The sequence below is a fragment of the Mauremys mutica genome, chromosome 1 (genome assembly GCF_020497125.1).
Source record: "Mauremys mutica isolate MM-2020 ecotype Southern chromosome 1, ASM2049712v1, whole genome shotgun sequence".
Lineage (NCBI taxonomy): Eukaryota > Metazoa > Chordata > Testudines > Geoemydidae > Mauremys > Mauremys mutica.
In genome coordinates, this window is record NC_059072.1 from 360,800,338 (window position 1) to 360,809,752 (window position 9,415).

At 47.5% G+C, this 9,415-nt stretch overlaps 1 protein-coding gene across 1 annotated transcript; it reads right to left on the reverse strand.

The window, feature by feature from the left end:
* Window positions 1–7,228: 7,228 nt before the first annotated feature.
* LOC123362150 (olfactory receptor 52R1-like) lies at window positions 7,229–8,257 on the reverse strand. The gene has a single exon (XM_045002497.1). It carries the CDS (start codon window positions 8,255–8,257, stop codon window positions 7,229–7,231), a length of 1,029 nt encoding a protein of 342 aa, XP_044858432.1.
* Window positions 8,258–9,415: the final 1,158 nt, after the last annotated feature.

The window sequence follows — 9,415 nt, forward strand, 5'->3', positions numbered from 1 at the left end:
GCTGCCAAGGAGAATGTTAAACAGCATCTACAGTAGAACCTTAGAGTTACAAATACCAGAGTTGCAAACTGACCGATCAACCACGCATCTCATTCAAAAGTAGAAGTACACATCCTGTCAACAGCGGAGCCAAAAGAAAAAAGTGGAGTAAATCCAGGACAGCTCTGTGTTAAGTGAAAAGTATTTAAAAAATAAAGGGAAATTTAAAAAAAAGATTTGACACAGTTGCGAAACAATGGAAAAGCTGGTATGGGATTAGTTAAAAAAAATGTCTGGGAATATAATTAATGCCAGTAAACAACATGGTTTATGGAAAACAGGTCTTGTCTAATAAAATAAAACTGATTTAATCCTTTAATTCGAGTGAACATTTGGTTGATCAAGGGTACTGTGCAGATGCAATAAACTTCAGTTTCTCTGAGACATTTAATTTAGTAGTGGAAAACATTCAGATAATAAATGAACAGTCTATAATACTAGTAGAGCACATGTGAAGTGGATTAAAAACTGGCTAACTGACAGAAAGCTGTTGTCAAGGGCCATTGTCGGTGAATGGAGGTGTTTCTAGCAGGATTTTGCAGGGATCAGTTCTAGGCTCGATGCTATTGAATAGTTCCATCAATGATCTGGAAGGAAATAGAAAAACACTCCAGATAAAATTTGCAGATGACCCAAAGGTTAGCAGAGTGGTTACAATGAGGAGGTCATGGCAGGCACACCGATTGATCTGGAGTGTTTGGTGAGCTGGGCCCATGCAAACAAACATGAAAAGTTATTCTCTTGGAACAGGCAATGCAGGCCCAACCCTCAGACTAGGGCACTGTATTATGGAACACAGGGACCCTGAAAAGGATTTAGTGGTCACTGTGGAAACCAACTCATTGTGATCTCCTAATGCAATGCTGTGGGCAAAAGAGCTGATGTGACCCTTGGATGCATAAACAGGGGGTTGGTGAGCTGGATCAGGGGAAGGATTTTGCCTCTGCACAGCGCATTGGTGAAACCAGAAACTGCACATTTCAAAAAGGCTGTTGAGAAATTGGAGAGGGTGCAGAAAAGAGCCACAAAACTGATTGGAGACTGGAGAAAATGCCCGACAGTGAGAGACTAAAAGGGCATCAGATATTTAACTTATCAAAAGACGATCAAGTGGAGACTGTCATGGCATGAAAACCATTAGTAAAGTGAAGAAAGGCAGAGCAAGACCCAATGGCTGGAAACTGAAGCCAGACAAATTCTAGCTGGAAATAAGGGCCAGATGTTTAGCACTGAGGGTGATTAACCATTGGAACAAACTGCAAAGGGAAGTGGTGGACTCACCAACTCCCCATGGCTGCAGATGCAGACTGGATGTTTTTCTGGAAGATCTGCTTGAGGGCTTGTCTACACTTAAAACACAACAGCGGTGCTGCCATACAGCTTCAGTGTAGACACGACTTACACCGATGGCAGGGGATCTCCCATCTGCATAGGTAGCCACCTCCCCAAGAGGTGGTAACTAGGTTAATGGAAGAATTCTTCCATTCACTTCATGCTGTCTACTAGGTTGATAGAGTGACATCTCTCTGGGGTGTGCACTTTTTTGCTATTGCAAAAGAAGAAAATGCAGTTGTGGGTTGATTAACAAAGGCATAGCATGCAAGTCTCCGGAGGTAATAGTATTCCTCTACTCAGCGATGGTTAGGCCTCAGCTGGAGCAGTGTGTCCAGTTTGGGTCACCAGTGTATAGGAAGGATGTAGAGAAACTGGAAAGGATCCAGAGGCGACGGAAAAAGAGGATCCAAGGGATGGAATTCAAGCCCTACGAGCAAAGGCTGAAGGAACTGGATATGTGTAATTTGGAACATAAGAACATAAGAAAGCCATACTGGTTCAGACCAAAGGTCCATACAGCCCAGTATGCTGTCTGCCAAGAGTGGCCAATGCCAGGTACCCCAGAGGGAGGGAACCTAACAGGTAATGATCAAGTGATCTCTCTCCTGCCATCCATCTCCATCCTCTGATGAACAGAGGCCAGGGACACCATTCCTTACCCATCCTGGCTAATAGCTTGTAAACGGGTCGGGACTCACCCCTGCGGCGCCTCCTACTGGTTACTCCGCAACTTAGCTCTTTTTCCAGTCCGGAGCGCCCTCTGCAGGCTGGTGATCCACCTGCTTTACTCTCAGCCCCGTGTCCCTCCCTGGACCCGGTGCCCCTTTTACTCTAACTGGGTCTCCCCCTCTCAGGGGAACCCCCCCCACCACGCTATCCCCACTTGCCTCAGAATGGCTACTGCTCAGTCACTATCGAGCCCCATATCCTGGGACAGACTGCAGTGTCAGCCTTCTCATCACCGGCAACGGGGTTCGGACCTGCTGCTTTGCCTATCCTTAGGTTGCCTCCTGCAAACCCCAGTACCTCTTAGCCCCGTGCTAGGCCGCAGGCCTGGGGCTTTCCTAGGCTGGAGCTTCCCCAGCCCCTCAGCCTTTTCCCCGTCCTGCTTCACCCTAGGTACTTATCTTAACGTCTAAGCAGCCAGGCCCATCTCTCTCTAACCACAGAGAGAGACTCTGGCTTCCTGGCTGCTCTGGCCTTTTAGAAGGCCTGGGCTCAGTTTGGGGCGTGGCCCCCAGCTGCCGCCATTTCCCCAATCAGCCCAGCCAAAAGCCCCTTCCCAGGGCTGTTTTAAAGCCCCAAAGGGCAGGAGCGGGTAGCCAGCCCGCTACATAGCTATTAATGGACTTAACCTCCATTTATTTATCCAGTTCTCTTTTAAACCCTGTTATGGTTCTAGGCTTCACAACCCCCTCAGGCAAGGAATTCCACTGGTTGACTGTGCGCTGTGTAAAGGAAAAGAAGAGATTGAGCGGGGACATGACAGCGGTCTTCAACTACTTGAAAGGTTGCCATAAAAAAGATGGAGAAAAGCTGGTCTGTCTCACCGCAGCGGGTGGAACAGGAGTCAATGGGTTTAAACTACAGCAGAGCAGATTTAAGTGAAATCTCAGAAAAAAAGTTCCTAACTGTAACAACAGGACAGTGAAACAGATTCCTTGGGAGGCTGTGGAAGACCCTTTCCAGAACCTGTGTTATATAGGAGGTTCTACAGGATGATCTAATGGTGCCTTCTGACGTTGAACCCTATGAACTTATTGGTAAAGAAAAGATAAAGATCAACATTAATATTTATTCTGTCTTACAACAAGGGAATATTCAATTACATTGAAAATCTGAACATATAACACTGAAAAAAGAAAATTGTTTTCATAATCCATATTTGCCCTGTGGAACTCCTTGGCACTGACATTAAAATGACTATGGGGCTGGGGCACATGACTTACGAGGAGAGGCTGAGGGAACTGGGGTTATTTAGTTTGCAGAAGAGAAGAGTGAAGGAGGATTTGATATCAGCCTTCAACTACCTGAAAGGGGGTTCCAAAGAGGATGGAGTTCGTCCGTTCTCAGTGGTACCAGATGACAGAACAAGGAGCAATGGTCTCAAATTGCAGTGGGGGAGAGCTAGGGTGGATATTAGGAAATATTTTTTCACTAGGAGGGTGAAGCACTGGAATGGGTTCCCTAGAGAGGCGGTGGAATCTCCTTCCTTAGAGGTTTTTAAGGCCCGGCTTGACAAAGCCCTGGCTGGGATGATTTAGTTGAGGATTGGTCCTGCTTTGAGCAGGGGGTTGGACTAGATGACCTCCTGAGGTCCCTTCCAACCCTGAGATTCTATGATTTCAGCAAAACTTATTCTATGTATAATTCACATAGTGAATTACAAAGGAAAGGGAGAGAGGAACAGTTTTGTATGGCCCGGGGGAGAGAAAGAGAACAGGGTGTGACCAGTTCCCTCATTGGGACCTCTGTGGGACAGTCACTTGATGTGCTGAGATACTGTCAGGAACTCTAAACCCGACAGTGACCGCAGAGAGACAGGCAACACCAGCAAGGTCCGAGCAAAAGCTTCTTATTGACAAGTTCACGCATCAATAGAGAGCAGCTTGTCTCCAGAGAGAACCGGCCCCCTCTTTACAGCTTAGTATCAGCCTATATAGACAGTTTTATTACGTCATATATCATTCATTTGAGCAACCCACCCCCCTTTTTCTAACAACTAGAAACTAGACACCTTTAATATACACGCATGCCTAGTCCCTATGTCTACAACATTAGATTGTTAGTAATATCTTAACAAGCACCAAAAGTTAGGAATGTAGGGGAGTTAAAAACAGACAGAACGTTGGGAGGCTGGGGTTTCTTATCAGTTCTTCAAACACTGTTCCTAACACAGCACAGCTGGTACTATGCCAGGAATGCAGCCCCTCACTTATCTCACTTTTCCCCAGGGCTTTGTGAAACATGCTGCTTCTCAGTATTTTCCACTCCAGGATTACTCAGAAGCCCTTGTTAGCCTGACTTCAGTCAGGTTGGCATACCTGTTTTGTCTGCTATATCTTTATTCAGGCCTAACAATACCACTGAGCCTGACCCTTCTGCCAGCCTGGGCACCCCTTGCCTCGGTCTTGCTGAGCCAGAGACTCCAGGCCTCCTCCAGGCCAGACACACAGACTGGACCACACCCTTCTGCAGAACACAGACACTGAGCTTAGCTCAGCTCTGGAAAGGCTCCCAACTGCACAGCCCCAATGGGACCTGAACCCCAGACAAATCAGCCTTACACCCTAAAATTTTACACAGTATAAGTTCGTATTGTTCGCCCTCTTTCTTGAAGTAAAGAGAGAGTTGCCCTCCACCCCTAGATAACAATTACTTACACTTGGTTTATTAATAAACAAAAGTGATTTTATGAAGTACAAAGGGTCGGATTTAAGTGATCATAAGAGGTAACAGACAGAACAAAGTAAGTTACTAAGCAAAATAAAACAAACATGCAAAGCTAAGCTTAATACACTATGAAACTTGTTGCATGTTATATCTCATTCTCAAAGATGTTCCAATAAGCTTCTTTTACAGATTAAACTCATTTCTAGTCCAAGCCAAATCCTTCCTCCTGCTCAGTCTCTGTTAGATCCAGCAGACATCTTGGGTGGTAAGATGGGGTATCCTCCCTTCTTGTCTTGCTTCACACACTTATATAGATTTGGCAAAAGCCTGGAATCGCGTGTCTCTCTGTTTAAACTCCCCCCCCCCCCGCTTTGTGAACAAATACAGTGAAACCCCGCTATAATGCAATGTTTGGGGTCCAAAAAATTTGATTGCAATAAATGCGGGGTCGCAGTATAGCAGGGTTTCAAGCCGGTCAGTTTAAGTCAGTGGTCCTCAATGCGGTGCATTGATGTGCGCCACGTAGTGCCTAGTGGAGAGGAACCGCGGCCCCGCGCCTGCTGGGGACAGAGAACTCCAGGGAACTCTCCCTCTCCCCTGCTGTTGGCACTAGACAGGGGCACATCAATGTCCCGGCGGGCGCCATGGCATTGGGAACCACTGGTATTAGGCCTTAAAGGGGAGCCAACTTATGATCGCGTTATATGTGATTTCGCATTATGGCGGGGTGCATTATTGCGAAGTTTGACTGTATCAACTCCAAGATGGATTCCGGTATCAGGTGACACAGACGCAGGCCTTCACAGCACTCCTCCTCTTGCACAGGCATCCCACAGACCTACAGGAAAACAAATCCATTCACAGCCAATTGTTTCTTGCTTAAAAGTCATCAAGTTCCTGAATTACCGTGAATGGCCCTCATATGCTTCATATTCATGATACAGGCACATAAATAGGATGAACACATTCAGTAGATTATAACTTTTCTAATGATATCTTACAAGAGGTATTTTGCATAAAGCATATTCCAGTTATGTCATATTCGTATTTAAAAGCATATTTTCATAAAGCATCAGGGGTGTCTCACAACACAGTGACGCACTGCCTCTTCTGTTAGGGAGAGCACGTTCCAAGAGAGAGACAAACCTTCTCCCTGACCCCAAACCTGTGATGCTTGTTCAGGAAACATTTCCTTCAGGGAAGCCTGGCTGGGTCACTCCTGGAACAAGTGCACTCAGGGAAACACAGAGGGCAGAAAAGCCAGGTTTGGGTGAAGAGATCATCTTGTGGACACCTCCCTGCCCATCTGCACTTGCCTTCCACTCACAGTCCCCTAGCTACCATGCAGCATCCATATAGCAACTCCAGGTTTCCTGTCACAGTTGGACACCCACCGGGCAGCTGTGTTTGGGTCCCACACACAGGTGCCATGTTCTTTTGAGTCTCAGCACCATTCAGGCCCTGCCTCTGACGATGGGTTTCTAGGCCCACTCTCAGGGTGTAGCTTCTGTTCTAGCACCTCCCTCTGGGAAAGGAGAGCTGTGTGTCAAGGCCCGGAGGGTAGTTTTGGCCTGGCTCCCCAGATTCTCCAATTGCTTCGGCCCACCCTTCCCAGAACTCCCCTTTGGGTGCACTCTCTTTCCAATTTCTCTTTATTGGGTCACAAGATTGTTAAAGCAAACAGACCCAGGCCTTGCAAAGGGGTTGCTAAAACAATTCATCTACTTTAGACAGCACAAGAGATACCAAGATCCAGGTAAACACAATATGATACCTGCACGCTATTCCCTGCCTCTGTGGCATGTGAGTGAAGAGTACGGGAAAATCCCAAAGACATAAGGATAGAGATGTTTCATACAAGCAAACATGAGTTTATAGGGTTTCCACTCATCTGGGTTTTACCCAGACTGTCCAGTTTTTGGCTTATGTGTCTATGTGCCATTTAGGGTTCCCAGGTAACCAGTTTTCAACCAGAAAGTCAGATCAAAAATGGAAACTGGCAGTGTCCAGTTACTGCAGAGCGGGGGGAGATGGCAGGTCATTAACTTGTGCCACCCCTACTCATCGGGGGCTGTTCCTACCAGCACGCAGACTGTTTGTCAGGCTGCAGCAGCTCCTTTTCCAGCCCTGAAGCAGAGGTGGCACAGCTGGGGAGGAGAGGAAGCTGGAGATGTTCTAGAGAGTGACGGAGGAAGGCAAGAGAGGAGTGATCAACAGGAGTGTGACCTTGCAGGAAAGGGCGCAGAAGTGGGTGGAGTCTCGAGGTGAGATGTGCAGCAGGGGTGGGGATTGGAGGAAAGAGTGGGCAGCATCTCAGGGCTCCAGTTAACAGAAATTGGAAAGGTGGCATCCCTATGAGTTAATGAATTGTACATAGATCGATTTCCCAGTTTGGTACACAGACACAGCACAATAAGGTCAGGAAGTGGCTTAATGTCACTTTCACTCTCCAGACAGTGATTCAGGGAAGAGGGATCAGCCCAATGCCACCAACCTGCTCTGCATGGAGCTCGGTCTGAGAGCCAGGGCACCAGGAGAAAACTTTCATCCCTTTATGAGTAACAAGCTGGAGGAGCCTGTCCCGGATCTGTCTGGTCCTCACACCGTAGATGATGGGGTTCAGCATAGGGGGCACCAGGAGGTACATGTTGGCAATGAGAATGTGGAAATGCAGGGGCACATTGTGGCCAAACCGGTGTGTGAGGAAGGAGAAGAGAGCTGGGATGTAAAAGGCTAAGATAACACAGAGGTGGGAGACGCAGGTCCCAAAGGTCTTCAGCTGGGCGTCCTTTGTGGGAAGGCTGAAGATGGCCCTGAGGATCTGGATATAGGACAAGGCAATAAAAAACACATCCAGACCAGTGACCAAGAAGGCCAGAAAGAGGCCATAGTAACTACTGACACGGATGTCAGCACAGGCCAGCTTCAACACAGCCATGTGTTCACAGTATGAGTGGTGGATGATGTTTGTTCTGCAGTATGGCCACCGCCTCGCCAGGAAAGGATAGGGCAGTATGAACATGCTGCCACGCAGCACCACGGCCAGGCCAATCTTGGCCACCAAAGGGTTAGTCAGGGTGGTGGAATGTCTCAGGGGGTCACAGATGGCCACATACCGATCAAAAGCCATGGCCACAAAGATGCCAGACTCCATCGCTAAGAAGCAGTGAATGAAGTACATCTGGATGAGGCAGGCACTGAAATTGATCTCCCTGGAATTGAACCAGAAGATGCTCAGTGTTTTGGGTAGGGTGGACGTGGACAGGACCAGGTCGGTGACGGCCAGCATGCAGAGGAAATAGTACATGGGCTCATGGAGGCTCGGCTCCCTCTTCACGATGAACAGGATGGTGAAATTCCCCAAGATGGCTATGGCGTACATGGTGCAGAAAGGGATGGAGATCCAGACATGGGCCATCTCCAGGCCAGGAATTCCCAGCAGGATGAAGATGGAGGGGTTGGTGAAGTCAGTTGTGTTGGAATCTGACATGGAGTAGGGGAGAAGGTGTCCAACTCTGAGGCAGAAGAATGTCTCCTGTACGTACTATATGTATGTACTATATGTTCTGCTGACTTCCTGTATGTGCCCAGGGTCTAGGGTGATGGTCGCAGTACAAATTCCTAGATGGAGAAACAATATTAATATGAGCCAGTACATGCACTACTGGAGGATGTTCTCATGGGTGAAGCAGATTGGTCGCTCTTCACACATCAAAAAATGTCATTTTCATTGTTCAGATAAATGAATTATGAACAACTGACTCTACTAATGCCAATTCCATATTGCATGGTGCTCACCATAACAATAATTCCTACATGTCTTGTTTGGGAAACCTTAACAGGCACCAGTGGGAAGCACAAGCGTGGATACTGATTATCCCTCATTGTTACCCAGGTTAGAGAATGCATGCTTTAGGGAGTTCCCCATTAACCCAGTTGTTCAACATCTGAGTGGAAAAAATCTAAACCTTTCCCAGACATGTGCCAGTGAGAAACATCTCAACTGGAACACGCCTCAGGGAAAAGACCTGGGTGTCACTGTTAGCAGCTCCGAGGAAACACCTGCTCTTTCACAGCAGTCGCAAAACAGTGAGAATGTTAGAATGCCTTAGGAATGGGATGGAGAAGAACCTGCTCTGGACATGCACGCAGTTTTGGCCACCCAGTCTTTAGAAAGGATATCACCAATAGAAAGGGGGTTTCTGAAGCAGTCTGTGAAAATGGAGGAGGCTGCCGTATGTGTACAGACTGAAAAGTCTGGGACTGTTTAGTTTAGAGAAAAGAAAAATAGGGTGTGTGACAAAGTTCCTCCCCTACCTTGGTGGGTCCTGCACTTATTGGCAGATTTGCTCACCTCAGTGATCTGCCCCACAGTCTGGGTCAACTTCTCCTGTGTCTGATCATGAGTTGGGAGGAACTCGGGCCCGCCCTCTACTCCGGGTTCCAGCCCAGGGCCCTGTGGATTGCAGCTGTCTATAGTGCCATTGTTATTCTGGCCCCAGCGATGTGGTGATATGTCTCGGTTGTTCGACCCGGTTTTGTCGAGAACACATCTTGGTTATGGAGGATCATCTCAGACACCTCATTCTTCTGGTCTGGTGTTAAATCGGGAGACACTCTCACCTGTTTGGAAGGCTTGTTTTCCTGG